This window comes from Myxocyprinus asiaticus, chromosome 32 (assembly GCF_019703515.2).
Source record: "Myxocyprinus asiaticus isolate MX2 ecotype Aquarium Trade chromosome 32, UBuf_Myxa_2, whole genome shotgun sequence".
Classification (NCBI taxonomy): domain Eukaryota; kingdom Metazoa; phylum Chordata; class Actinopteri; order Cypriniformes; family Catostomidae; genus Myxocyprinus; species Myxocyprinus asiaticus.
Window position 1 is genome coordinate 40,351,298 of NC_059375.1, and position 25,701 is coordinate 40,376,998.

Genomic DNA, 25,701 nt, shown 5'->3' on the forward strand with positions numbered 1-25,701 from the left:
TGCTGAGTGACTCCAGCCAGGTCTCCTAAGCAACCAAATTGTCCTTGTTGCTAAGGAGGGTAGAGTCACATGGGGTAACCTCCTCGTGGTCGCTATGGTGTGGTTTGTTCTCAGTGGGGCGCGTGGTGAGTTGAGCGTGGAGGCAGCTGGGATTCGTCCTCCGCCACCCAGATTGAGGCAAATCACTATGCGACCACAAGGACTTAAAAAAGCACATTGGGCATTCCAAATTGGGTGAAAAAGGGGTAAAAGGCTTTTTTAACTGTATGGCGGGACTTCCTTTCTATATCTGTTGACTGTTGTTGTGCTCAGAGTTTCTTGGTTGAGCATTCCAATTTCTCCTTTTCATTTTAATAGAAGTAGCCCATCTCTGCTAAATAATCTCTGGTATTATGCAATGCAATATTCATTCATATTATTAATGAAAATGTTTGTAAAGTGTGACTAAGAGCTCCACAATTGATTAAAAATAAATAAATAAATAAATAAAAATGGTAGAGATTACCATTGCAGCTGCCACAATTAACTAATCGTGAAAAGTGTCAATTATAGCATTCCATTTGCGGTGGATGAGAATTGTAACCATCTGAATAACAGTTAGAGGGCCAATGTTAAGTAGGGATGCACTGATAAAAAAAAATAAAAAATTCTCTCCTGATCCGATACGATTCCTGAACTCTCTTCGGTGCATCCCTAATGACTGTTGACTGTTTTGTCATGATTTACCAATGTATAAAACAGCAATAAAAGTAATTTAGAAGCAGGATGTGTAGCCTACAGTACATAATAAATAAATAAATACTGCATACAGATGCACCACACAAAATAAGTATTTTAAAGTGATTTCTATTAATCAAAATTAATTGCAAATACAATACCAAAGGAAATAATGCAACTCTAGTTTAACTGGAAAATAGTGAAATAAAAGTATTGCTTTTGCAATCAAATCTAATAATTATCAAAACAGAGAACCCAACACAAGGTCAAAACTGATGCTGTAGATAAACAGAAACGCATTACACACTGATCCAGCAAAGTAAATCTGGCACTGAACAGTTGTAAGTGCATTAGAGTAAAGGTGACTTTTAAGATACCACAAGGTTAATCTGAGGTCTTCATACAGCCTGTCTGTCAATCAGAATTATCCAGCGTGAGAGCGGACGATAAATCTCACCTAATGAGTGTTTGCTGACTAATTAGGTAAAAGCCAGAGAGAGCCTTATCAACCATTATTAAAAGCATTGATTCCAAGCACTATCCACAGCTGATTTTAATCTCCCCTCCGTTCTGTGTCTTATTGATTTGTCTCTGAGCTTTCTAAAGATGCTTACAGATGTGATGCAGAGGAGAAAGAAAAGTTGCTCGCCAGCTTTGTTACCGAGCAGCGTTGACATCTAAACATGAGAGACGATCGAAATGGAGACACTCGTGGGTCGTTACTGAAGCTGACACCCACATCGATATGTTAAGTGAATATTATTTATTCAACCGTAGGAGTCTGCAGTGCTTGTTTTATTCTATAGAACTATATTCTGATATTTCTATATTAATGCACCAAGTTGCTACATTGCTTGGCAATTTGGTTTAAACATGTTTAAACATGTAAATATTGTATTTGATCATATTGCTGTTGTCGCTATTTACTGTATAAAAGCAATTAGCCATGACAGGTTGAGCGTTACATCAATTTTACAGATAAAGTGTTTAAAAACACCTCTTACCCAAAGTAAAAACACTGTAACAAATGGCCCTTCAAGGCTTATTGCTTTATTAGAACTGTTTATGCCGGAATTTCAAAGATACAACCGCATTTTGGCTCTCTGAAATCATATGTTTATGTCTTTCATTTATAGAAAATCTATAAACATCATATACACCGAGCTTTCAAGGATCATCAGTCATTAATAATATTAATAATAATACTAATAAAAATAATTGAGCACCTCTTTTCTCTCCTTTAGATTTGTTAGCATTACAATAGTGGCTGATTTCTGTTCCCAAATCATTCTCCAGAAATCTGCTACCGTGTCCTGCTTCGGACCTGAAACAGAAAGGTTGTTTGATCTCATGAGGATATGGAGTCTAAATTTGTCTGATTACAACTACTGAAAGCACACACATGATACCACATAAGATACGATCATATATTTAAATTTAGATTCGCTCACCTTGTGCTGCAATGAATTTATTCTTATCTTTATAACCCTGGAAAGAAAGTATAAAGTTATGATCATGTGTAAAACGGAAATATAAAACATTAAAATATAATTTAAACGTTACCAAAAACACATTTTTATTAGAAGAATTTAGTAGAATTTTGCCCCTGTTGTTTATGTACCTGACATCAAATGACTAGAGTTGTAAATGTCAAATTAAATTCTATTTGATTAGACTACAATTATGATTATTTGCTAAATGATGTGATGCATCATGAAATCTGACATTTGGTCACCATTTAGTTTGGTTTGATTCAATCCGATTATTTTGATACAATATACAATTATTATAAAAATGTGTTGACACAAATGTAACTTGAGGAACAATTTATACTACGGTGGAATACTGACAAAAACAATACACACGGTTTTACATTCATAGCCTTAAGAATTCTGTTGTGGATGAGAAATAAAACACATGATGCATTATTATATGTGTACATTATTGTATCAGACTGATGCAAATAACAAATCACTCACATCAATATATGATGCATTAATGTAATCTGAACAAGGGACCCCATCGATTGGTGTTAGAACCACTCTGGAATGATCATCTAGATATTGCAAAAGAAATAAAAATGTTACAGTATATAGCATACACATGTGATTGTTTTTCCCATACCTCAATGGAAACATTTCTATGCTTTAAAGCTGAAGTGTGTACATTTTTGCTAAAATATGTATAATACTTGAAAGGAACTTTTTGGGCTCAATACAAGTTCGTAGCATAATGTTGATTATCAAAAAAATTAACTTCGCCTCATCCCTCATTTTCTTAAAAGAGCAAAAATCTGGTTTACAGTGAGGCACTTACAATGGAAGTGAATGGGGCCAATCTGTAATTACAAAGTAAATTAAAAGTATAGCCATAAGACGTAAAAAATATGTGTGTTAACATGATTTTAGTGTGATAAAATTGCTTACTAACAGTTTGTGTATAGTTACATAAAATTTTACAACTTTGTTGCCATGACAACATAATGCCATAAACCCTAAAACCCCAAAATGGCTCAAATAATACACACGTTTTAACAGAGGAAGTAATGCAATTGTTTATATATATATATATATATATATATATATATATATATAATAAGCTTCACATTTCTGCCTTTAAACACTCAAAAAATTGGCCCCATTCACTTCCACTGTGAGTGCCTCACTATAACCTTGATTTTTGTCTTTTTTTTTAAAGGATTATTACTATTATTATTAATAATTATTATTATTATATTACTATTATTACAATTATTACTATTATTTTTATTTATTTATTTTTTTTTATTTATTTATTTTTTTTATTTTTTTGTGGTAAATCAATATTATGCCACAAATAGGGCTGGGTATCCATACACCGATTCGATTCTGATTCACTAGCTCTCGATTCGATTCCGATTCATGTGTGTATATTTCAGTTATAATGTCCCTTTTTCTTACGTATGAAATACATTCTCTCGCAGCTAATGGTGAGAATTTTACAGTGGACCTTCTAATTACTTACAATATTAATTTTACTAATTATATTTTATCCGTTTTTCATCATTTTGGTCCCATTTGAGCTTTAAAAAAATGAACAAATAAATGTATTTAATCAATAAATACGATACTATGTTGAATTTATTATATATTGTTACATTTTTATAGTTTAATTGCATAATTTGTTCTTTTTGCAGGTATGTACTTTGATTTGTTGAGCACGTGCTAAAATCAGAACTGTCTCTTTAAGGAAATTCTGCATATTAAATTAGCGCATATTAACGAGAGAGACTCATGTAATCTGTGCTATGCCTGATTAGAATTAAATGTGACAATTAATTAAAAAAAAAATTTTTTTTGCCCAGCCCTAGCCATAAATGTTGTCGATTGAGCTTAACTTGTACCGAACACTAGAATATTCCTTTAAGTATTTTTTTTATTTTTATTTATTTTTTTACTTCATGTTAAAATACTTTCTCTTTTCTCCCATTATAATATGCAGCTACAACTACAAAGCCATTTGTAGGTTGATTTCACCAAAAAATTAAAACACTAAAAACAATCAAACCATTGCTCTGTTTGTTTGAGCATTCTGAACAGCCTGACGCAGCAACACTAGCTCAACCAATGAGGTGAGTTTGGGGTGGGACTATCTTTTTGTCCTACCAATGGGAGGCAGAGAGAATGTTTGTCTTTTCTTTTTTTTTTTCTTTTCTTTTTTTAGCTGGAATGAAAAGTAAAACAGAGAAATGACACAAATGTGGCCACAAGGAACTGAAAGTGATCATTTAGAGAAGTAGTGATTAAACATGCGAGGGTGGTAGCAGTGCTAGCAACATCAGTTTGATATCAACTCAGATGGAAACACTGAATTACGAGCTACCGGACACGAAGAGAAACAGACAAGGAAACATCAAAGAATGTATGAATCCTGACCAACTTATATATTCACACACACACACACACACACACACACACACACACACACAAACTTGCAGCATCACTGCACCTCTGACTGAACGGATGGACTAAGAAGAGAAAAGAGGAAGAGAGAGATAGAAAGAGTGATAGAATATACTTACATGGTAAAATGTTTGGATATCTGTTCTTCTCCTTGTTTTCCTCTTTAATAGCCTCTTCACATGTTCCTTGGGTCGAACCTCCCGGTAACGTCTAGCAACAACACAAACAAAACATGTTAACTCGATAACATCAGTGAACTGTTACCTAAAACTGAGCGGATTCTAAGAAAATTGTATATTTGCGCAAAACTGATCATGCTGTTTAAATTCCCACCAAAGACGCCATCACGCCATTGCTATAAAACGAGCACTATTACTCATTCTTTGTCCCTGTATGTATAGCCCATTGTTTAAACGGCACAACCACTTCAATTCCCACTTAAATCCATTAAGATTGTTAAGCATAAACATTGTTTCCATGGGACAGAAGATTCACATGGTTCATTCAGTGTGTGTCTGAATCATTAGCCTGTGAGAGGAACGAATCTTGAATCATGTGTCTAAAAGCAGTAGCGAGGGACATTCTCGAATTAGTCAATGCCAAATGACTCCTGAAACATCTTAATTCCAGTAATGCTGCTCAGTGGGAACTGAGAGCTGTTGAGTGGTCAGAAAATGCGAAAGAATATTTGCTGATCCACACGAATATGTTGGATTGTTTGTACCGGTTAATAAGCAGCCTGATCTCACATAAAAACACAAGTGTGTGCTGATTTTTCTTTAGCCAAAATCGGTATACGTTGACCGAATCTGAAAACACTGCCTCCAGAAGTGTCTCAGAGCATATAAACAAGTGTGACATCCATTTATATCCAGGAGAGATCACCAGAAGCCAGTTGTAAATAGAATTGTTTTCAGCTGAACAGTGTGTAAAACAGTGAAGAGAAATGCTTATTTTATTTAATCTACCCCCCAACCAAAACCCAAATCTAACCATAAACATCAGTAGAGACAAAATGCAATGTTAGGGATAAAATGCAACCTCTTTATTATGTTTGTGATTGTTTATACAGGCATGATTACTTCCTCGTTTGAATGGGAATTGAACTGTGGTCTCCCATGCAACGTGGGACCAGTCGTGCCACGAGGGAAAGTAATTGGTGTTGAGCCATTCCAAATATGTCCGATGGGAGATAGGGCATGTCAGTGAGTCGGCATACTGTTGCCGATCCTAAGGTACCGCATGCCGACTTCCCGTGTGATCATGTTGAATTAACAGCTCTGTGCCGTTAGCTTCTATACAAGCTGCAAACAAAATAACAATGTCTCGACCGAGTGTTGCCACTAAACACGCTGAAAAACAAGAACGACTGCTGACTTTTCAGTGACTTGAGTGATGTAATCTGTGTAATGTAATAAACTATAATACACTGCAGAGTTTGCAAATGTGATCTAATTGAGGTTTTTCTTTTATTTTGACAATTTATAGATCACAAATAAGATCACAAAGCAACTGTCTGTGTTAAATTGTTAGAACAAAAAACAATATGTAAATCCTTGCTTTCAATTCAATCTGTTCAAAGGCCTAATATCTTTAAATAATATAATGTTTAAATATGTAATAAGACTTACGTTGTACTCTTCTCTAAAAAGCTTCCCATCATCGGCCGAGCGTATTCGATATTCTTCCTCCAGGTGGTCTACAGGGATCGGGACATATGTTTTGGAAGTAGAAGGAGATCTCGGCAGTAAGACCACCGTCTGTTGTTCTGTGAAAGAACGCAAGAATGTACTGTCTGTTACAATGTATGTACGGACAAAATTGGGCGGTGCAACATTTGATGTGATTTTTTTTCACTGAGATTTAAACCTGTTTAACACTTGTACAGTAAGTTTATATTTAAAAAAAGTAAAAAAATAAAAAAATACAATTTAAAATACAATCTAGAATTCAATACAATGACCTAACCAATGAAGAAACGGACACGAGCCACATACATATATACACTGCCATTCAAAGTTTTGAAACACTTGAGCCATTTTGGGGTTTTAGGGTTTATGGCATTATGTTGTCATGGCAACAAAGTTGTAAAAGTTTATGTATCTTTACACAAACTGTTAGTAAGCAATTTTATCACACACATGTATCTCATGATCTTAAAAATCTTTTGATCTGAAGGCATATGCTTAAATGTATGAAATTAGTTTTGTAAATTTGGCATCTGACTGTCTTAATCCACCGCTCTCTATTTTATTTATTTATTTTTTCTTCTGGAAAATCATTCACATGTAATAGTGTATTATTATTATTAAAATATATATATATATATATATATATATATATATATATATATATATATATTTTTTTTTTTTTTTTTTTTTTTCTATTTTGCTCTTGCAGAAAATGGGCAAGTGAAAATAATATTTGCTGTGATCTCCCATTCACAGCTGTCAAAGTTTACCCTGCAAACATTTACTTCCATGTTCCAAATCCCGGAGTGTGGTTTACTGTGGGAAAATTATCGCTTTTTTTTTTCTTCAAAATTGACAACATTTACGTTTCCAAAACACCATACAATTTTTCCCCTTATAAAGTTTTTTTGTGCGTGTGTGTGTGTGTGTGTGTGTGTGTGTGTGTGTGTGTGTACTTGTTAACCAAGTCGACAATAGTTTCAGTAAAGAACATGATTGAGATGAAATATGAGACGTGATCTTTGAAGAAAATTCAAGTATATATATATACACACATATAAATATATAAAACATAAACATTTTTATTTCCATCACCGTCATTTCTATAACATAATTCTATTAAACACAATAAATAAAGAACTGAGATGTGTTTGAATTTTTCATGACTTTCAGAAAAAAAAATGACACAAATCTCCTGCGATGCATGCGCATTCACTCTTGGACATTGTTAGCAGACAAATTAAATTGACTAGCGAGAGTATGAACACTTTTTAACAAGACTTTACTTTCTTGAAGTCCACAGTGCTTAAAGAAACACCTACTGTATATACAGTATGAATTTATTTTTCATATCCAAACTTTTGACAGATATAATATAAATATGCACAGAATATAGATACTTCTCTTCCTATGTGATATTATTTCACACTGGGTGAGTGTTAAACGTTCCTAGGTGAGGAGTGTAAATATATTTGGTTTGTATTATCAATCAATTTGATTGGGTTTGATATTAGGTGAGACACTTCATACAGCTGTCATTATAAACACCAACAAGGTTTTACTCTTAGCCTATCATTACAAAAGCATATTGCCAGTTATACATTCAGATTAGTTTACTTTTTTTTTTTAAAGTAGCATGTAAAAGTAACATAAAAAAAGAACCCCAGCATGCTGACACCATACGTTTTTTGAGGAAGACTATCGGCATACCATTGGGAAATATACAGTATACAGGTACATTTAATGCAGAATATACATATTTACTTAGAAAACTCCCGGAAAACAGCCAATCACCACAGTAAAGTCCAGTAGCATTTGACGAAACCCACAACCATTGGGTTAGAGGTTAGACAGTGAGACAATATATAGTATAGACAGCCATGCTAGCGTCCGCAGAACCCCTGTTCACAGAATACTACATATAACTGACCTTCTGACGTACAGCCAAGATCATCATCCTCTATATCCACATCTATAAATTCTTCTATACACACATCTATAACACACATTCACACAGCAGCGTTACTCAAATATCTGTTTACACTAGTAAGGCAATTTGTATTTTTTTATTTTTTTTATTATGCAAGTACTGTTCTTGAATTCACAGCAAAACAATTCCAGACTTACAAAGTTAAAGACTTCTTAAGAAAAACTGAATGGTGCTTGTCCATGCAAAAGTCATTGTCACAATGTTTTTTAGAGTGTTGTTGCAGTATGCGGTTGCTATAGAGTTCTGGATGGATGCTCGGGTATTGTTAGGTGCTTATTAGGGTGTTTTGGTCATCGTTAGGTGGTTATAAAAATAGCCAATGGTATTCTGGTCTCTAATTATTGCTTGGGACTTTCCATCAATGTCTATGGAATATGTTTGCTTGTTTTAACATCTGCCAGGCGTAAATTGGACATTGATTACTTAATAAAAGTGTCAAAGTTTAATATTTAGTCTTACCTAATGCAAAGTACGATCAATAACCACGATACAGCAGCGTTTTTCTTTGTAATAATACACAAAAAACAGCATGTTTATAGACTTGTACAACAAAAAACATAAAAAGTGTGCAATAGAGAAGTGGGAAAAAAAATGTCTGGTAAACCACATCCTCTACACAGGTGTTTTGTTCACTTCTAAACACTGAAACAATCTAGAGCTAAATCTATAGGTTCATGCCAACTGGATTCAAAGTCAATGTCCCTTGTTGAAAAGCGGACATTGTGATCTCATGAAAATGTCGTAACTGTGGCACCATTTTAGCAAAATGACATTATGTGGTTCATTACATGTATCACAGCAGCTCCGAGGTGAAAAGTCCAGTAAGTGGAGTTTAAAAAGTGTTAAAATTTCTCCCAAACATATGAGGCTTCTTAGTTTAATGCTCTGTCAAGTTTTAAATCAACAAAACCGACTGCCCTACCCTAAACCTAACTAATAGTGTCATAAAAAGCAAATGCGAGATGAAAAATGCAACTGCTGAAGTAACAACGTCATTTTGTGGTGCTTTCGGCTGATGTGTCGACTCCCATGCTCTTTAGGACTCGTACTCCAGCCCTAAGCTCCATCAGTTGGGCTTTAGCGCAATTTGATTGCACTCGAACAAGTTTGAAAATATAGTGTCGCCTTACATGTATCGTGCTATAGTAAAGTGTTTAGATGTCATAATATATGGGAATAGCAGTTCTCCAGACTAAAAAACAATTACTTAGGAGCCATTGGCAGCCAAATGGCTGTTTTTAGTCGCCAAATCACAAATTTGCTCGATTTAGATTGCTGCTCAGAAACAAGATAGAAAGCCAAACAAAAGGAAGTCAACTGATAACCCGTTCATCGAAGGTTTAATAAACAGTATATATAGTTGAGAAGATACGTTTGCATTCCCTTTTGTCTCATAATGTTCACACCCCATTCATAATTTATACAAATATAAGAGATTTTTATTTTTTATTTAGTACTGCTCTTCAGAATCTACATTACAGATATTTACATAAAGTATAGTGTGCATACGGTAGTTTGTTGTCTTCTTGAGCATCAATGAATGCTTGCACCTTGTGTAATAGTAGTGTACAAGTCCCTCAATTGTCCTGAGTGTCAAAAGCTTGAATATATATATATTACAACTCCCTCGCGCTGGGTTTGTTGTTGCGTGCGGTGCAGCGAGCTCGTCAGAAACAGAACGGGTGAAAAGTGGCGCCAGACACACTGGTTGTGCGCGTTCTAAAAATATATTCAGTAACTCACAATATAAACGCACACAGCCCGACTGTCGACAGTGGCGACTAGATTTTAAATTGTTGTCGTAATCAATTATTTCTGGTCGCATTTGCGACCATTTTAGTCACAGTCTGGAGCCCTGTATAGGGTGAAAAGTACGTGTTTATGAACTGATAATCCAGTGTTTTACTTGTGATTTGTGTGAAAGTGAATAAAAGTCATTGTTGTTGTAGCGCCTCTATTGTTCAATTCACCATGCATCTTAACTAGCTTTAACCAGCAAGTCACCCTTTAAGCAAGGTCATTTAAGAGCTGAACTTCATGAAAATTTCCCTGTATGTTTGAAGAGTGTCATCTCTTGTCTCGGCCCACAGAACATTCCTTACAAAACAGATTTCCATCAGGTTAGTCGAAGATAAAAAAGCAAAGGAAGTCCATTACATAAATCTATATTAGAACCTATGTCAAGACACACAATCTATGGCGACATGTTGACTTCATATATTTAAGTGTAATTAAGAAAATTCTCTACACAGGTTGTCTCAGATGTTGCTCCTAAAGTTACATGGGAGACATTAAAATAAACACAATTGAGACATTTGTTGGGATACAGTGCAATGCATAGCTCATATAATTTGGTCAAGGAAGAATTTTGTGAGAAATATTGGATTTCATATTGAATCTCTGACTTCAATATGTCAGAGCACAGTTTGTGACATTGTTGAGATCTCTTCTTGAGATTAACAATTGAGATATTAAAGTTTTTTTTTTCTTTCCAACGCGTAACCATGGCAAACAGGAACATCTGTTTTAAATATAACTGGTAAGTTCCTCTTTCACAAGTTTTTAGTCATGTTTCAATAATTCTGAGGAAATCTTCATAATGGAACCATAAAAAGAATTACATTACCCCTTTACTCTTTGCTTACAAGAAACAAAATGCTCAAATACTACAAAACATACAAAAATCACTCTGGTTTGCTGAATGTAACTTAAAGGAATATTCCAGCTTCAATAAAAGTGTTACTTTTGTGTTACAGTATAATGTTGATTTCAACTTGTCTCTTCTTTCCAATCCATAAACGTATAGTATAGCTACAAGATGTGGACCCACTTTATATTAGGTGACAAAACTACTATGTACTTTTGATACCATGTACTTATTATGTACATACATGTTGTTGCATTGTAATTACATTTAAAGTACTTGCATTTAATTACATTCGTAGTTACACTGTGAACCTTACCCCAAAACCTAACTCTAACCCCTAATCCTAACCCTAAACCTACCCTTACTCCTAAACCTACCCATACCACAACCTCAGTAGCAGCACATGTGGGAATTTTGCAGAACAATGTGTAGTTACACAGTAATTACATAGTCTTGTATGTATTTAATGTTAGTACATAGTAGTTAAGGCCACCTAATATAAAGTGTGACCCAAGATGTAAACAATATGTGTGTTAACATGATTTTATTGTGATAAAATCTCTTACTAACCTTTTCTGTGAAAAGTTATATCCAATTTTACAGAAGAAATAATTTAAGTGCTTTTATGAATTGATGAGATGATTACTGGCCCAATTCACTTCCGGTGTAAGTTCCTCACTGTAACCTCAATTTGTTTATAAAGAAAAGAAAGACGAGTCAAACGTAGTTTTTGTGGTAATCAGCATTATGCCACAAATGGTGTCGGTTGAGTTTAACTCGTATTGAACCGGTAATATTCCTTTAAACGTTCTAGGAATTATTAGAGGCAGTATTTTTCAATGCAAGTCTATGGGATTTTGGGGATATTAGATTGTCCGCTCTGGGAAAATCAGAAGTCCTGACGGTTAGAAAAGGCATAGCAACCTGAATCACAACGAACTGTGTTGAGTAAGAATAAGAGGTTAATGGTTAAGGATTTTGAAAAAACGATGTGAAGCCAACATAATAAATACAAAAATAAAATAAAATAAAAAAACATTATTTTTTATTTATTTTTTATAATCAATAGTTTGGTATTCCATTGTAAGCATTGGGTGTACAGATGACCACATACCTTAAACATAACATAATATGACCAAACGACTAAATAACTTGTCTAAATCCACAGAGCAGTTCTTGACACATGTGTACTACACAAGAACATTCACGTCCTGTACTCTTCACACAACACAAGCAACAGGAAACAGAGTATAATACATTTTACAAAGTGAAACATGCCGAGACGTGGCTTCGAACTTCACAATACAAAACATCAACATGCCACTTTTACCCTATTTTAAAGAGCAAAATAGGATTAGAGCAACTAAAACAACTCATTACCTTGCTCTTCCAGGATGCCATTTGGTACTTTCTTGTCGACGGAGGTGATGACAGCTTTCCTCTGGTTTTTCAACCTACGAGACAAAAAAAAATAAAAAAATAAATGTAAATAAAAAAATTATAACAGTAAGGACATCAACAAGAGACAAAGTGTGTATTCTAAAGGAAATATATTCCGTTTTTGGATTTAAGTTTGTCTTACCAACGAAAACTCGAGCTCTTTTTCATCAGAAGAGCTGTTTCTCCACAAACATGCACTACACAACCCGCTTGCTACCCAGAGAACCATGCAAATCAATGTGCGAGCCTGTGGTTTTACTTCTGTGTGAGGCGGTATATGAATAAATGTGTGTGTATGTGTATATAATATATGTGTCTCAGTTCCTGGCCTCCCTGCCCTCTATCAGAAATGGGAGGAGCTTCTAAGCATCACAGACACACAGTTTCAGTGTGTGTGTGTGTGTGTGTGTGTGTGTGTTCTTCAACTAAGGGCACTTTGTCTCTGCGGTTCATTTTTATTCAAATGAACAGGTTTTAGGTAACTTTTACCATGCCTTCATCATTAATCTTTGACCTTCTATTATGTCTTTAATGTATAGATCTTAACAATTTACTCTTTCACAGACCCAGACATTCTATTTTAAATATGAAAATCCTTTAAAAATATAATATAAAGTAAAATAAAATAATATAAAAATTAATTATAATAAATACATACAAAGTCCAGTAAACAGAAAAAGAACTAAATCAATATTTGGTGTGAACACTTTTGCCTTTAAAACAGCCCCAATTCTCCTAGGTACACCTGGACACAGTTTTTCTTGGTTGTTGGCAGATAGGATGTTCCAAGCTTCTTGGAGAATTCGCCACAGTTCTTCTATCTATTTAGTCTGTCTCAATTATGTCTGTCTCTTCGTGTAATCCCAGTTGGTTGAGAAAATGTCAAGAGTACATGTCTGCAAATTCTAGGCAAAGGGTGACTACTTTGAAGATGCTAAAATATAACATATTTATTTGGGATTTTGTTTAGTCACAACATAATTCCCATAGTTCCATTTATGTTATTCCATAGTTTTAATGACTTTACAATTATTTTAAAATGTGAAGAAAAAAATATATAATAAAGAATGAGTGTTTCAAAACTTTTGACCGGTAGTGTACATATTTTAGGGCTGAAACGATATTTTAAAAAAAATTGTCGACAAATTTTTGTTGTTGTTGAATAGTCATTTGATGTCATTTAATGTAACATGAGATCACATTAAACTCTAATGATGACACGCTAGAGCAGCACTGCAGCTCGCGCCTGACAGAGGAAGAATTACACAGCTCACAGTCCAGATGCACTCTAAACTTTCCTAACAGCTTCAGGTGATGTAGATCGTACGAGTATGAGGGGAATTATAATGCAAAATGCTAAATAAGTAAATACAGAAGCACTCACGTTGTGGAGTAAGTGGAGCCAGAGCTGCCACTCTGCTAAAGCAAAACTTGCATGCTGAGCATCTTTAAAGGAAACACCCCGGCATTACATCTTTAATGCGGTTATATTTGCTGCATTATAGCTTTAATAAAGTTCAAATAATATGGAAGCAGATCATGTAAATAACTACAAACTCCGAAACTGCTATTTCTCTGTGCGGTCAGCGCCTCTTCTATAAGTTGCGCAAATATCCTGATCTAAGGGGAAGAGACTGAAACTGCATCTGGTTGATGCACACTCTGTCACGGGAACGCTCATCTCTCAAGCGCGCACACTTAATGCAGCTAGCTTATAACGTGATGGCTCGCGATTTATTGAATCATAATATATGTGTCACTGTGCATTTCTTATCGTGAAGAAAATTGGCAATATGCAGCTCTATTAATAAGAGAGAGTTCGTTTTTTTGTGAGTTAAAGATGGATTGAAGTGAACAGAAAGGTGAGAGAGGGTATTCTTCGCCCCATTATACACGGCAACAAAATACATTTTTGATGTTTTTGTTTTGTCTTGTTTTCCAACATAAATATCTAAAACTCCTTTAAAACATTGTACATTTTCGTTAGCAGCTAAACTGCAGAAGAAAAATTGTTATCTGAGAATGCTGAACATAATATTATAAATACAAATATTTTAAAATATCAAAAAAATCCTTTAAAAAAGTTGCATTCACCTGAGAAGCAGCATATAAGATGTTTAGACTTGCTTTTAGAGAATAGATCTTGAATATAAGTATATTTTGTCTTTACTGCATTCGCAGAAGTATAACCAAGTGAAAAAATACACTTATATACAAAATACACTTAAGATGCATTCTCTTAAAGCAAGTCTAAATATCTTATATGTTGCTTCTCAAGAAAATGTATCTTGTTTTAAGGATTTTTAGACCATTTTAAATAGAAAACAAGACAAAAACACTTGATTACAGTAGTATTTTTTATTTTTTTGCAGTGAATTTCTTTACTGAATTAAACTAAATACAAATATTTTTTTCCCTTTAATTCAGTAAATGTCATTTAGAGGTATTTAAAAAAATTATTTTGTCCTCTTTACTGTTAGTAAGCACATTTAATACAACCTTTTAAGTTGGGGCACAAGCTGAATAATCAGTTAAGAGCTAATGATTAATCTTTGCAATAATCGCCAAATAGTCGAATAATCGTTAGATTATCAAAATAATCGTTATTTGCAGCCCTAATATATATATATATATATATATATATATATATACACACACACACACACACACACACACACACACACACACACACACACACACACAACAGATTCCTCAAATCTGATTGGACGAGAGACATTCCACGAATACTGATGGTCTCACATGCTTCACTGTATATATCACTCCACTTGTGTTTGTGCCATTCTAAACAAAAGTGTAAGATCAGTGGAGATGTGTTAAGAGCTATCTCTTTACATTTAATATTGTGACATTACATATTTTAGCCAGAAGGTGGAGGCAAAAGACCATTGTGATGAGGAGGAGGGCATGGCTGGGCCGTGATGATGCATGGCCAGCACTGAATCAGCTGATCAGCGGGAGGGTGAGATAAAGGGGAGCGGGAGGCGCCAGTTCAAGAGAGTGAGAGACACATGCAGCCACGTTGCATGTGTGTCTGCGTTTGTTCATGTTTGTTTTATGATGAGCTTTATCATTAAACTTTTTGTTGACTGTTTATCTGGTTCTCGCCTCCTCCTTGCCATCCTTTACCCTGTTACAACCATTTTTGTGTGTAATATGAGCCAGTTAGGTGACGTGAAGTGAGTCAGCATCAGTCAGTGTTTTCATTCATCAGCACTACATGATCACTCATATTACTACTACACTACTAAAGCTAGGAAATAGCTTTAAACGGATTTAAACTAACAACTTCAGCATTAAGGCTCATCACAGTTCAGAGACACAACAGGTTTATTAATTACACAAACTCAAGGCGCTTACTTCTTACCGGAGTTTCCACATTGGATATGACATACTGTTCAAAATGGTGGAGGAGATTGCGGTTTCTATAGTGAAAGACTCTTGCACACCGGCTACCATGAAATAATATGGACATAATGGAATAATAGGATGAATTTCACCAAAATGACATTATCTTCAGAAAGCTGACTAACCGCACATGCTCCAAATCTCTTTCTCTCTCTCTCTCTCTCTCTCTCTCTCTCACACACACACACACACATCTCCAATAGCATGTTAGAAACAGCCCATCCCATGATACTAGTTCTAAAGTGATGTTTTTAAGAGGCTTGTACGCATCATTTGTTTTGAACCAGCAACTGCAGATTCTGATCCGTGAAGTAAGAAATTAGTTCTATGCACAAATGCGTTTTTTATGACCATACTCAGTTTTTCCTGTTTTTTTTATTTTATTTATTTGTTCATTGAACTCTTGTATTTAAGCAATATCACACTCGCAATTGTGCTATATGGCCCTGCGGCCCAATCACAGCAGTGCAGATGTAGAGCCATATAGCACTCTTGCTCGTGTGATATTGTTTAAATATATATATATATATATATATATATATATATATATATATATATATATATATATATATATATAAACAAAGAGAAGTAATCAAACAAGTTTTAAAAGTTTATTGAGTGAAAGTGACTTATTTATACTTTTACAAATTCCGTGGCTACCATTCACTTTCACTGTATGAAAAAGAGCATCTTGAACATTCTGTCACCTGTCATCATCGTCTTTTTTATTCCATGCGGAAAGAAAGATACACAGGTTTGGAATGGCACGAAGGTGAGTACATAATGACAGAACGACTTTCCTTTTAAATAATCTAGTGAGAGAGTGAAAAGTACATCTTAAAGTTCACAGGGTGTGTGTTTGTGTGTCATACCTGTAGCAAAACCAGGTCAGTAACCCAAGAAAAAGCACTAAGACTGAGACCCCCAGTAGTATGGGCAGGATATGTGCTGTGGATGGCCCCAAGTTTTCTAAAGGAAGAAGGAGAGGCTGTTAAACTAAAAGTGAACAAAAGAACAGGAAACTGGCCCACGAACAGAGCCGCTGGAGCCGGAATGGAGACACTAAGTGAGGTATGGCAGCCAGTCAAACTAAGGCATTATTAGTGATTTAATAGACCTCTCTGTGCTGTTTTGACTGCGGGGATAAGCATTGGTCATTCATTTAACAGCAGGTTTGACATGAGTCACACACTAAATCCTGCGATCAGCACTTTACTGCAGCCCAAATCACCGTCTGTGTAATCCACCACAGATTTAACACAAATCCACATGACCACACTGATAGTTATGCATTGCTTAAACTGTGACAGTGAGCATAGAGGATTCAAAATCAGTCTTGCTGATAAAAACTACCTCCAACTAACTTCAAAAGCTGGTTATCAAAAGGACATATTTTTCAGAGTTCCAGCATCTTTTGACTACTCAATTTCAGTGACTTTTCCAATACTTTGAATACTGTACTGTTTTTTTTTTTTATAAAGTCATTATATATAAATTACACACACACAGATATTTCAAGGCAATTAAATATTTTAGAGTTAAACAAAGAATTATAGAATTTATTCAATTTTTAAACATTTTATAATTTCCATTACTTTTTCATTACTTTTTAATCATTTTACAATTTCTATGACTTTTGGACATTTTATACTTTCCATGACTTTTTTATAAATGATTTTATAATGTCTTTGACTTTTCCATGACTTCAAAATTTGTTTTCGTGACTTTTTTGGCATTTTATAATTACCATAAATTTTCCTTAATTTTATAAACATTGTATAATTTCCATGACTCTTCTATGACTTTTTAGACATTAATCATTTCCATCACGTTTCTGTAATTTTAGACATTTTACAATTTAAAATGACTTTTTTGACTTTTTATAACTTCCATGACTTTTTCATGACTTTTAGGACATTTAATAATTTTTGTGACTTTTCTATGTCTTTTTAGACATTTGTTTTTAAATTTCCATTACTTTTAACATTTAAAAATTTCCATGACATTTTTTTAAATATTTTATAAATTCCTTGACTTTATCATTTCTTTGGAAAATATATAATCTCTATGAATTTTTAGACATTTTATAATTTCCATTACTTTATATATATATATATATTTCTTTGTCTTTTCCATGACTATAACAATTTTATAATTTCCATTCCTTTTCCATGACTTTTTTTAATATTTAAAAAAAAAATATTTGATTTGTTTTGTTTGTTAAAACATGTTCAATATGGAAGTACCATTTATTATTTTCATATCAAGGTCAATCTTTCTAATTATCTAATTATTTGGTGTGAATTTGAGACCAAATGTACTATAAATATACAGATACAGGAAACAAATGTCTGAATTGCACATGATAATAATAAACCTCCATCTTGTTCAAAAGGTTTTAAAGTATAAAATAAGTTCAGCATTGACACCATCTAGCACTTCCTTGAGTGAAACGGTTGTATTGCAGGATGCGATTGTTATGCACCATGTCTCTAATGACATTTGAATGGCATTTAGAATGATTGGATATAGAACATAGTTTTATGCTCATTTGATTTATGAATTTATCCTCTGTAAAGTTCGAAGATTTCAACCACATGTCCTCTTTTCAAAACTCCGATTTGTATTAGACAAGAAGTCACAGAAATGAAATTAATTAATTAAATAATACATTGTGTGAAGCACATTTTATTTATTTTAACAATGTTTTTTCTTAGTTTATAATAATGAGAACTTACCATTTTTCTCTGTTGAATTGGCAACTGATGATTGAGTTGCTAACTGGAATATAACAAGGACCATTGTGTCTGCTAAAAGAGAGAGAGAGAAAGAGCATATTATCAGTAAATTATTTAGAAATAGTTAAATAATAATTTTGAATTACTGTTTTACGTAAATATGATGATGAGACAACCAAAGTCAACACAGCAGAAGTACACATTACTGCCCACTATCATTCATCACAAGGGAAATATGCAATAGCGCTACTGCTCCACTAGATATCACCAAAGCCATTGGAAAATAATTCCAGTAGAAACGCTTTAAAGCAGAGAGGATGTATGGTCTGAAGTTTAAAATGTAAAGCTAGACACAAACTCATAAACCCCACTTTCTCACCGATTAGCACTGATTATTTTAATCTTGTTTAGTTTTGGGGGGTGGTTGGGTTCACATGCCGTTACACAAACTATCAAGTGAGTTTAAAACCAGTTTAATCATTCTAACAAATGAATTAATCTGCAGATCTGTGGACTTACATGTGTTAAATGCATTATTCAGATCACAGTGTCTACACCTCCCCTCTTATTTACCCATTTGCACTCACTGGCATGAGAGAAACATTTTCTCGATTTTCTGAAGAAACCCACATAATTTGAGCTATAATTCATGTAGCACAAACAATGTGGGTTGAGTTACACACTGCAGTTTAATACTTGTGTTAGAAGTTTGTTAAAATCCCTAACCGCAAGTATGAACAATTGTAATGCTTTTCTTAGCAAATCCCACTCATAAATATAGAAATAGAAAAAGCATGAGAGAGAGAGAGAGAGATTGTGTGTGTTTGTGAATGTAGGCCGGCCTCAATATATCTGGAGGGCAGACATATGGTATTCTCTACACCAGGACAGAGACAGCTCGACTATCGACACTGCTCATGAGAGATAAGACACTCCACAAAACACCCACGCAGAGCCACTGAAGGGCTTCATTGAGAAAATGAAGTGGGTGCTCCTGGTAATTCACGAAAACGGCACAATGTATATATAACAGACAGCAGTAGAGACCGAATATAGACAGTGCTCTGCAGTCCTGTAATGTAAACCACTTAATATTGAGTGAGTAGAGAATTTTGTATGAGTTTAAATGCATAGACTGTAAAAGGTTATTTAAAAATGATATGTGGGTAGTTGACGTGAATTTTGAACAGTTGAAGCAGTGTAACATATTTTAAATAATATTTTTCTAATTCTTGTATAATTATATATACAGTATTAATGACCTCAAATTAAATGAAATAAAAATTGAGCCTAAATTCAACACAAAATGCTATTCACAAAATTTTACTTCTGCAATGTGATGTACTCACCAAGTTAAACAGGATATTCAACGAGTAAAATGTAGGATAGGACTTGATTTTATGCATGTCTTGTTTCATTAATTTCATTTTTGGTGGCCTGCCAAACCTTTTCATCTGGCCCTCCATCTAATTTTGATAAAAGTCTAATAATCAGAACACTCTCTTTGCAAAACTAAGCGGTGAATTTAACAACAATCGTGCGCACCGGCATTCAGCGGTAAGTTAAACAACAATCAGCAGCGTGCACACAGTCACTCAATGATGTGTTTAACAACAATCAGAACACAGATTTGGACCGGAATGTGCTTGTTTACATTTTCCTTGCCATGGTTAAGTGACACTGCTTTCCAAAATATGAACCAGCACAGGTGAGCATATTTGAGCACGTCTTATTCAATCAAATGCATTTATGCTAATTGCTTAGTAGTGATGCAGAGTGTGTTCAATACTATAGACGTAAAAAAAAATATATTATCACAGTAGTTGTTACACTGTATCAGCTCATATGCACAATCAAAATTAACAAAAGAGAAATCGATGATGAACAGCGAACATTCAAATAAACTGCACATACAATTTAGTCTTCATGTATTCAGTGTCTGTAGTGCTTGTAAAAAGTGATAACGTGAAGCGTCACTGAACCTGCGTGCATGCAAATATATCCTGATTGTGTTTGGTTCTATATACAGAGGTGTGTCAGCATTCTTAATCCCGAACATCATCATATCAGTTTATTCTCTGTTTACCAATTATTATCTCCACAAATATCTGTCTCCCACGTGCAAATTAGGCTAGGCGAAATATCGAATATTAACGATATAATCGCAATGATTTTGCTGACGATATAAAATTAAGCAATATGGTGTACACCGATCAGCCACAACATTAAAACCACCTGCCTAATATTGTGTAGGTCCCCCTTGTGCCGCCAAAACAGCTCTGACCTGTTGAGGCATTGACTCCACAAGACCTCTGAAGGTGTCATGTGGTATCTGGCACCAAGACATTAGCAGCAGATCCTTTAAGTCCTGTAAGTTGTGAGGTTAGACTTCCATGGATTGGAATTGTTGGTCCAGCACATCCCATAGATGCTCAATCGGATTGAGATCTGGGGAATTTGTAGGCCAAGTCAATACCTTTAACTTTTTGTCATGTTCCTCAAACCATTCCTGAATAAAGGGGTGTACGTGGTCTGCAACAATCTTTAGGTAGGTGGTACGTGTCAAAGTAACATCCACATGAAAGCCAGGACCCAAACATTCCCAGCAAATCATTGCCCAGAGCATCATACTGCCTTCTTCCCATAGTGCATCCTGCTGCCATCTCTTCCCCAGGTTAACGACACACACACACCTGGTCATCCACATGATCTAAAAGAAAACATGATTCATCAGACCAGGCCATCTTCATCCAGTGCTCCATGGTCCAGTTCTGACGCTTTTAGTGGTGGACAGGGGTCAGCATGGGCACTCTGACCGGTCTGCGGCTACGAAGCCCCATATGCAGCAAGCTGTGATGCACTGTGTGTTCTGACACCTTTCTATCATGGCCAGCATTACGTTTTTCAGCCATCTGTGCTACAGTAGCTCTTTTGTGGGATCGGACCAGACGGGCTAACCTTCACTCCCCACGTGCATCAATGAGCCTTGGCCGTCCATGACCCTGTCGCCGGTTCACCGGTTGTCCTTCCTTGGACCACTTTTGGTAGGGACTAACTACTGCATACCGGGAACACCCCACAAGACCTGCCGTTTTGGAGATGCTCTGACCCAGTCGTCTAGTCATCACAATTTGGCCCTTGTCAGCATCGCTCAGATCCTTACGTTTGCCCATTTTTCCTGCTTCCAACACATGAAATTCAAGACCTGACTGTTCACTTGCTGCCTAATATATCCCACCCCTTGACAGGTGCCATTGTAATGAGATAATTGATGTTTTTCACTTCACCTGGCTGTCAGTGGTTTTAATGTTGTGGCTGATCAGTGTATTTCGCAATGTTTTTAAAATGCTTTCTATTTGGCCATTTAGTTTCATAAAGAGCATCAGTTGACTAATTTCTCAATCCTTCAGGGCTGCACAATTAATCAAAATAACATCAAAATGGCTTTATGGTCGTATGTGATAATTAAACTGCAAATGGCTGCAGTAAAAGACAGATAAACATGTCTGTGTGCGCTTTAGAAGGCGCAATGTTCTGTGTACGCATTGAGCTCATGGACTCGTGTTTTTAGCACTTTTAGAGCAGTTCACATACATTGTGAAATAAAAGTACAGCGTGATTTAAGCATTCGCAATTCCAAATATAAGTATCTACTACAAGTTATTATACAAATCTATAAAGGTGGCACTGTATAACAGAAATGAAATTGTTTCACCAGATGTGGAACATTGTGAATGATATACAACACATTCCGTGTCAAAATAAAAGCTCCACCTTTTTTCAGTCACAAAAAAAAATGTTTAGGTAAAAAATATATGAAGGTAAATAATGTGTTTTATTAAGCTACTATGTATCATTGTATATCAAATATAAATGTGCATTTCAATTAAATTATTAGATCTCATTCTCCCTTGTGTTAATTTAGTGAACAACTGAGGGAGCATGCCTTAATTATTTTAAAATAGATTTTTATACAACGACTTTAATAAATTGAATCTACTTGGCTAGAATGGCTGTTTGGATACAATTATGGGTCCTCTGATTAAAAAAAACAACAACTTTTGAGCAATTTCAGAGCAAATACATAAATATCGAGAAATACATTGAATATCGTCAATAGGCTCAACAATATTGAGATATAATTTTTTTAGCCATATCGACCAGCCCTAGTGAAAATGCACAATATTTGCAAGATTAGGAAAGGCAAATTTGCCCCTCATTGAATGGAAGGACAATAGAGATGGAGGACGAATAGACATTTTCTCTCTTTTTTTTTTTTTCAGTTTTACATTTTTTTTTATGTAAAATGTTCTATATTTGATGGCCATTGTTTTCTTGGGTGGGTTCATATTTTAAAAGGTATGGCCTTTAGCAGATCTTAATGTTCCTCGTAATTTTCATAGTTTGTAAACAACAGCCCTGATATGTTAAAATGATCATCATGTTTTTATTTTCAAAGTAAAGTTGATCAAAATTTGTTAGTTAAGGTGATCAAGTCATACTTTTTCTTCGGCCAGATCTTGAGAACAGTACTGTTTCAGACCATTCTGGCACCCTAGGCGAGATCCCTTTTGGTGCCCCCATCGGCAGAGGCCCCCTCTTTGGCGCCCTCCCAGCAGGTGGCACCCTAGGCGACCGCCTAGTTCGCCTATGCCTAGAAACAGCCCTGCTTAAGAAGGAACTTGAGGCCGAACCTTAAAAACTGTTAAATGAATACCCACAACTGTTTTAATGTAAAAAACACACAGTATTTATGGTTTAGTTTAGTTTTTATGCTAACATGTTAAATAGGGAACAATGTCTGGCCCCCGTCAAATTTTCATTTGGATAGTCTGGCCCCGGCAAGACAGTAATTGAAGAGCGCTGCAATAGAGTATTAAGGTTAAAAACCTCATCCGTTTGGAAGAACTTATAACTCGCTTTTAGTGCCACTCAGTTGACATTTTACCTCAGAACTGCTGCAATACATGTAATGAACCATGTCATGTCATTTAACAAAAATGTCGCCACAGTCACGTCATTTTCATGAGATCAGGCTGGTTTAATTTGTCACACTGCAGGACTATTTAAGCAAACTGCAAAAACACAAAAAGGTGTTTAAAAATGGTTGACCAAAACCTAAAATATAGATTTTTTCGGATACATCTGTATACATTTTAATGTAAAAAAAAAAAAAAAGTCAAATTTTTTCTATAACTACACATAAAGCAGCCTTTCTCTCAGGTAACCTTCTCACAGACTGCATCATGCGTCAGCCGGTCTCTAAAATAAAGTGCTTTCTGTTTTAGCCACTGTGATAAACAGTGATCAGATGCTGCATTTTTCGATAGTATCCCAAAGCACACTGTAACCCAGACAGTGGCAGCAACATTTGAGTCGATACAGAATCCCAAAACAATTTATAAAGATTTGAGAGCTGCCTGCAGCAACCAGGAAGACTAATGGGAGAATTTTAATGAGAAGAAATGACACTCCCCATTTCATGCGGTAAGAAAACCGATACCCAAGCCAGGGCAAAACATGTGGACAAGCATAAATACTGTATACAATCCCAAAACACTCACATGGACACAATTTAATAGCCTACATGCAAATAAATGGTGTCTTGTAATATGGCCAAATATTTTCCTCCATGCTGCAAATTGTCTTGTTTTCCATTAAAGCATCTAAACATCCTTAAACCTTGTTTTCAGAGAATATATATTGGATTTATTTTAAGCTACATTTCATCCAGACTGATCAATCTGTGAATTTGGCAGCAGTAAGTCGAAATGTCTTCAGCTGAAATCAGTCTGTGCTTACCAAAATTCAAATCACTGCCCCCGGTGGCCAAAGCTAGAAGTGTTGTTAAACATATAGGGATGTGTGAGCTCCTTCTTCATGAAATGTCCACAGAGTGGCGCCAAAAGCGAGTTAGTTTTTAGTTGGAAATGATGTATTACAGTCAGCAGGAATGCATATTTACATAGCCAGAAGCCTTAACCCAAACTCCAATCCTAAACCTTACCATCAGTGGAGTAAAAATGTAATTTTAGACCAAAAAAATGCAACCTCCGAATCATGCTCAACATGGATTAAGTGAACATGATTACGCCCTGATTGTTGTTTTGTTGTTAATTGTTTTGTTTTAAGGATGCTTAGTTATTTTTTAATGGAAAACAAGACAAAAATTACTAAGAAAACGTTTTTTTGCAGTGCACGCAGACTTTTTGGGGTAAATTACATTGTTCAAGGGCACAGCGGGAACAGAGTTCCCTAAGGGCCACTACTCTTAAACACACACACACACACAGTACCTACAACATTGCTATGTTTCACTGGGTTTTTGCTAGGACACAGTGGGGAACTGTGACAGTAAGTGGGGCGAATCACTGACATACATAAATCTTGTGAACAGACTCCAAAACGAGTCTGGCAAATCTGTGTCTCTTAGATTTGAATATGTTTGTGTCAATATGTTTTGGCTGCTTCCTCTGAAGCCCTGTTTCTTTAAAGGAATAGTTTACACAAAAATGAAAATTCTGTCACCATTTACTCACACCCATGTTGTTCCAAACCCTATTTTATTTTCTCTTATGTGGAACGCAAGTGGAGATCCCAGGGGTGCTTTCCATATAATAAAAATGAAAGGGGACAGACACTGTCAAGCTCCAAATATGACAATAAAGCACAATAAAAATAGTCCACATGACTCATAAACTATATTTCAAGTCATCTGAAGACATACGAAAGCTTTGTGTGAGGAACAGACCCAAATTTAAATCATTATTCACTGAAGATTAAAAATTGATGCATTGGATATGAGATGCGCAAGAACCAAAGCCGTTTGGCATGCATGATTGACATTAAATTTCAGTCTGTTCCTCACACAAAGCTATCGTATGGATTCAGAACACTTGGAATATAGTGCACATTGTATAGAGACAATTTCATGGTGCTTTTTTGTCATTTTTGGAGCTGGACAGCACCATACTGCATGCTTTAAATGTATGGAAAATACCAGTGTTAACATCAATACAACTCCTTTTGTGTTTCACAGAAGAAGGAAACTAATACTGATATGGAACAACTTATACTTTAAACAAAGCAACACTGGCAACCCTCATTTTTA

At 35.1% G+C, this 25,701-nt stretch overlaps 1 protein-coding gene across 5 annotated transcripts in view; it reads right to left on the reverse strand.

Moving 5' to 3' along the window:
* The window catches only part of LOC127423638 (receptor-type tyrosine-protein phosphatase epsilon-like), a 112,851-nt gene that overhangs the window by 14,392 nt on the left and 72,758 nt on the right, over positions 1-25,701 (reverse strand). For 2 of the 5 annotated variants that reach the window (XM_051668122.1, XM_051668121.1), the window contains exons 3-11: positions 18,591-18,662; positions 16,725-16,821; positions 12,367-12,440; positions 8,280-8,345; positions 6,290-6,426; positions 4,778-4,868; positions 2,697-2,773; positions 2,169-2,205; positions 1,944-2,041 (exon numbers count right to left, since the gene is read on the reverse strand). In XM_051668122.1, the coding sequence (XP_051524082.1) occupies positions 1,944-2,041; positions 2,169-2,205; positions 2,697-2,773; positions 4,778-4,868; positions 6,290-6,426; positions 8,280-8,345; positions 12,367-12,440; positions 16,725-16,821; positions 18,591-18,654 (741 nt within the window). In that variant the 5' untranslated portion in view covers positions 18,655-18,662. Of the gene's footprint in view, positions 1-1,943; positions 2,042-2,168; positions 2,206-2,696; positions 2,774-4,777; positions 4,869-6,289; positions 6,427-8,279; positions 8,346-12,366; positions 12,441-12,568; positions 12,736-16,724; positions 16,822-18,590; positions 18,663-25,701 lie in introns of those variants that run through there. The other 3 variants (XM_051668123.1, XM_051668124.1, XM_051668125.1) reach the window with 3 other exon arrangements.